This window comes from Austrofundulus limnaeus, unplaced genomic scaffold (genome assembly GCF_001266775.1).
Source record: "Austrofundulus limnaeus strain Quisiro unplaced genomic scaffold, Austrofundulus_limnaeus-1.0 Scaffold660, whole genome shotgun sequence".
Taxonomy (NCBI): domain Eukaryota; kingdom Metazoa; phylum Chordata; class Actinopteri; order Cyprinodontiformes; family Rivulidae; genus Austrofundulus; species Austrofundulus limnaeus.
In genome coordinates this window covers 232,750-237,773 of record NW_013953062.1, presented here as the reverse complement: position 1 = coordinate 237,773, position 5,024 = coordinate 232,750, and the positions used below count along the sequence as shown (strand labels likewise).

At 40.9% G+C, this 5,024-nt stretch overlaps 1 protein-coding gene across 1 annotated transcript in view; it reads right to left on the bottom strand.

Moving 5' to 3' along the window:
* Window positions 1-5,024, bottom strand: part of LOC106531640 (protein furry homolog-like) — a gene marked incomplete at its 3' end in the record, with an annotated part of 82,800 nt that overhangs the window by 1,664 nt on the left and 76,112 nt on the right. The window contains 5 exon segments of the mRNA XM_014027543.1: window positions 286-458; window positions 539-630; window positions 705-762; window positions 848-972; window positions 1,053-1,260. Of these exon segments, the coding sequence (XP_013882997.1) occupies window positions 286-458; window positions 539-630; window positions 705-762; window positions 848-972; window positions 1,053-1,260 (656 nt within the window).

The window sequence follows — 5,024 nt, the reverse complement described above, 5'->3', positions numbered from 1 at the left end:
TCAGCAAGGTATTTACAAGACATGAGTAACTTTATTACCATTATAACTCAGAATGAACTGCGTTATAGTCCGCTTGGCGTTCACACATTCAATTGAACCMCACCAGAGTTCACTTCATCCGAACCGAGACCTAGGTTTTAAGGTGGACCAGAATTCGCTCTTTTGGTCTGAATCAGAGTTTGTTTACCTCCCCAAACAAACCAGACTTTCTCGACAGATGAACTAGAGTTTGGTTAAAGCGGGCTAAACAGGGCTGGTGTGAAAACACCCGATTATGTACGGTACCTGGAACGTTCTGAATGATGTTGGCCACGAGTGCACTGAAGTGACAGCGAATGTCCTTCAGAGTGTCGGAGTCCTTGTCATTCTCTGCCTCCAGCAGCTGCCGGGTCAAATCAACATACTCGAGTAGTGTACTGTTCAGAGAGTGGCTCTCTCCATCTAAACCTCCACTGGCTCTGTAAAAACAAAAGTTCACAGGGTTTGAAAAGTCATCAACTTTTTCTGCCCTCCGTCCTGATGCCTGTGGGTCACATACTTTTGACTGATGACACCAGCATCAGCAAGAAGCTCAAATATCCGGACCAGCTGGACCCTAAGGATGTCCCGACGCCTGCGTCGCTTCATGTTCTGCAAAGACAACAAACGTGTTCTCTGATTGTAAAACATATGACAGAGTTTTCACCAAACCGCAATGCACTTACTTCAGGTCTTCTTTCTAGAGCTTCTTTTATAATGGGATTTAGCTCCTCCATCAACTCTCTGAAGGAGACGAGGAGGAAAAGCTCAAACATGATGTAATAAATCGATATAATCCTAAACATGCAGAGTATTGAGTGTTGTTCACCTGAAGACAAAGGGGTTAGTCCTGCCAAGCCCCAATACCAGAGACTCTGTGATGTCCATGCTTTCAGAGCGCATCATGGGAACAATGTGTTTAAACAGGGAGGAGGGGGATGGAGTACCAACAATCTGTCAACACATGATAACAGCCTTCTGTTACTGCATGCTCACAAACCTTCACAAGACCAGATGGGGGTTTTGTTTGTCACCTTTGACTCGTAACTGTAGCCACTGTCCGGTGTAGACGCCAGCGTCTCAGGCGGGGAGCAGCGGACGGAGCCAGAGGTGGAGGATGAGGGGCACAAGGACGGGGAGGAAGAGGTAGAGCTGCAGCAGAGTATTAGGTAGTTCCTCCAAAGGCCAACATAAGAGTCACTGCTGTTTAGACTGTTCACCTTTTTGGCATTGATGGGACTGCTGCAGATGGACAAACAGGACATGTTGGACAAATGAGACATCAAAAGGCTCCAACACAAAGTAATCACTGGATTTATTCATTTAGAGCTAACCGATCAACAGCATTGGCGTTAATGGATTTAATTGAAGAAATTACTAACTCATTACATCAAAAACAGRACACAGTTGGAATATTCCTAGACCTGAAGAAAGCATTTGATACCATAAATCACAACATTTTAATAAAATAACTAGAAAGTTATGGTATCAGGGGCATTGTGTTGAGATGGGTGAAGAGTTATCTTAGTGACATTTGTAAAGATGGGTGTTCACTGCTCTTCATGTTTGAACATTACTTGTGGTGTCCCCCAGGGGTCGGTATTGGGTCCTAAGCTATTTATTTTGTATATTAATGATTTTTGTAAGGTATCAGAGTCTTTGAAATATGTCTTATTTGCTGATGATAAAAACATATTTTTCTCAGGTAATAACTTGAAATTGTTAGAACATAGGATAAAAACAGAGCTAAAGAAAATAAAAAATTGGTTTGACATGAATAAATTATCACTGAATTTAAGCAAAACAAAATTCATTATTTTTGGGTTTGGTAGACCTAAACTAGAATTACAAGTTCATTTAGAGGGGCTTCAAATTGAAAGGGTGACTGAAATTAATTTTCTGGGAGTAATTGATGAAAAAATAAGCTGGAAATCTCATATCAGACGTGTACAAGCCAAAGTGTCAAGGGGAATTGCAATATTACATAAAGCAAAACAAGTTCTGAATTACAAATCACTTCATATTCTTTAATGTTCCATAGTTCTTCTATATTTAAATAATTGTGCAGTAGTTTGGGGCAATAATTATAAAACTGTTATACAACCACTATTCATTTAGCAAAAGAAAGCAATAAGGATAATTCATGGAGCTGGATATAGGGACCACATCACACCAATTCATTATTCTTTTTGTCAAAACTACTAAAATTTACAGATCTGGTAGAGGTACAAACAGCACTAATAACATTTAAAGCAAAAAACAAAATATTATCAGGCAATATTCAGAAATTATTTGTTGAAGGGGAGGGGAGTTATCATTTAAGGGGTCAGTTTAACTTTAAATCAAGGATTGTTCATACAAATCGTAAAGGGTTTTGTATTTCTGTTGGTGGAGTAAAACTGTGGAACAGTCCAAGTATGGAACTTGAGGAATGTCCAAACATAAAAAAAATTTAAGGAAATGTATAAAAATGTTATTTACAAAAGATATAGGGATGCTGAGTATGTCTGAGTATTGTTATTATTTTTTATTTTATTGTTTTTTTTATTTTGCAATATATGGAGATTTTTGAGGCTTGTATATATGTGCGTACATGTGTGTATGTATACATTTATGTGTGTATGCATATACACTGCATGTAGATGTACATTTACATTTATGAATATATTCTGGTATTGTTTAAAATTCTAGGTTGTTGTTTTAATCTTTATGAAATTGTAACAGAATAAGGAAAAAGAAGAATTTACTATAATTTTTTTGTTAATAAGCTTCGGAGAAGGGTGGGATTAAATAAGTTTTTGACCTTTTCAAACGTTAATTTTGTTATCACTTTTTATCATTTTTTTTGTTTTGTATACATGTTTGAAATAAACTAAACTAACTAAACTAAATTTATAAGTTACTTTTACATCAAAGTTCATTATTATCTATTTGCCATTGTGATCAATACAACATCTTCAACCAGATTATAAAAACTAAAAATCATGGAGGCGGGGCAAGATGGCGGAGGAGTGAGACGTGTGTCGCGTGGCTCCRGCTCCGACTTGTTCAGTTTGTGGTTCTATACTAAATGTCCTTGCTATTTTGAACATTTGGTCCGTCCGGACTCGACCCCTGAGTGATTCTTGCCTGGAAGAGTAGAAAAATGGCGACAAACTTGAGGAAAGCCAAACATTTTAGCTCGATGGCTACTAGGCCTGACGCCGCCTTGAAGCAGACCGCAGCTAGGACCGGAGCTTCGGCGCCCTCCTCTCCCTCCCGCAGCCAGGCGGACGCACTCTCCTTGAAGTCTGACATTTTTGCCGCTATAAAAACGATCTCTCAACTGTGATAAAATCTGAAATAAAAGCGGATTTGGCTGAAGAGTTTATTCTTATTAAAAGGGGAGCTGCAGGCGGTGAGAGCTGAWGTGYCTAACGGCACGATGCTACTGCGCGCAGATCTGGACCATGTGAAACAGAGCGTTAAGGAGGTGGAGAGCGGCCTATCGTCCTGGTCCGACGAGGTTGGTAATCTACGCACCACCGTGTTGGAACTGAAAGAAGAAGTCGTCGGGCTCCAAAAGAAATGTGACGATATGGAAGGGCACATGATAAGGTGCAATGTGCGGATTATTGGAGTTCCTGAAACGCCAGAATCCAGCTCCACTTCAGCAGTGGCTAAACTGCTAGCAGAGGTTCTACAGATGGATAAAGAGCCACTGGTGGACCGAGCCCATCGCTCTCCAGGTGGAAACAGGTCAGGCGGTAAGCCGCGGGTTATTGTCGCTAAACTGCACTATTATCAAGAATGTGTGGAAATACTGCATTGGGCTCGGAGCCATGGTCCCCTTCGATTTAAAGATTCACCGAATATCATCACATCTGACTACACGGCGGCTGTGGCCAAGGCTCGAGCGGCTTTTACGGAGGTGAGGAGGCTTCTTTGCAACCGACGTGATGTTCGCTACGGCCTGCTTTTTCCTGCACGGCTTCGCATCTCTCATGGGGAGGAAAGCATGGAATTCCTGGATGCCAATAAAGCAATAGACTACGTTAAAAAGAGGATCATCTCAGCGACGGACAACGAGGACCGGCGTTGACTGCAGGTCCAGCCCTCATCGATCCATTATGATTGTCAGGTTGTAAGGAACCTTCTAACTTCATGTCCCGCGTTGTATCTTGATTTAATTTTAGACATTATTCTCAGGGACAACATTCCTCTTTTTGTTCTATGTACGAGAGTTTCACAGGGGGTCTGTCCAGATCTGAGTTAGTGATTTATTTATCAGGGCTGCAAGGAACATAAACAGTAATACTTTAAAGTAAGAGAACCCCTTTCTTTATTTWTTTTTTTTGGTTATTGTTATTTAGTTGTGGCGGGAGTCCAGACAGGGAGTTTAGCCCCCCAGTATAAGCACAAATGTGTGGATTTTTTGTTTGTTGGGTTCTCCGTTTTTTTAGGAGAAAGGGGTGGGACAATACCGGATCTATTTGTTTTGAGAATGTCTTTTTCAGGTTATTTTTTTGTGATGGTTTGTGTCTATTGTACTGCAGTCCAAATGACCATACATGAGCAGTTCTGATATTACCAGGTTCATTAAAGCTGCTGTATGTAGTTTCTTGAAAACCCAAAAACTTAGAAAAATTTTAAACAGATACAACCTTGTAGTCCCTCCCCCCTGCTCTCAGCTCCCCTTCCTAAGCTCCTCCCCCACAGCCGGGAGCGCGCACCTTGTAAACAGGAGGTGAGCCACCGTAACACACAGAGGTCAGAGCTAAGCAGCCGTCACAGGTAAGAACAAACCAACAATATATTTTTAACTATCATGTCTTGCCCATACTTTATCTACACAAGTGCTCCTTTTGTCATAACGTTACATGTAAATTATGTTGCACTCTTTCCATACATTATAAATAGCCACAACACAACACCGATGTGTTGTGTTGATGCTGCGCAGTGGTTCTGAATTCTGGTCCTCATGACCCACTATCCTGCATGTTTTAGCTGTTTCCCTGCTTTGGAAC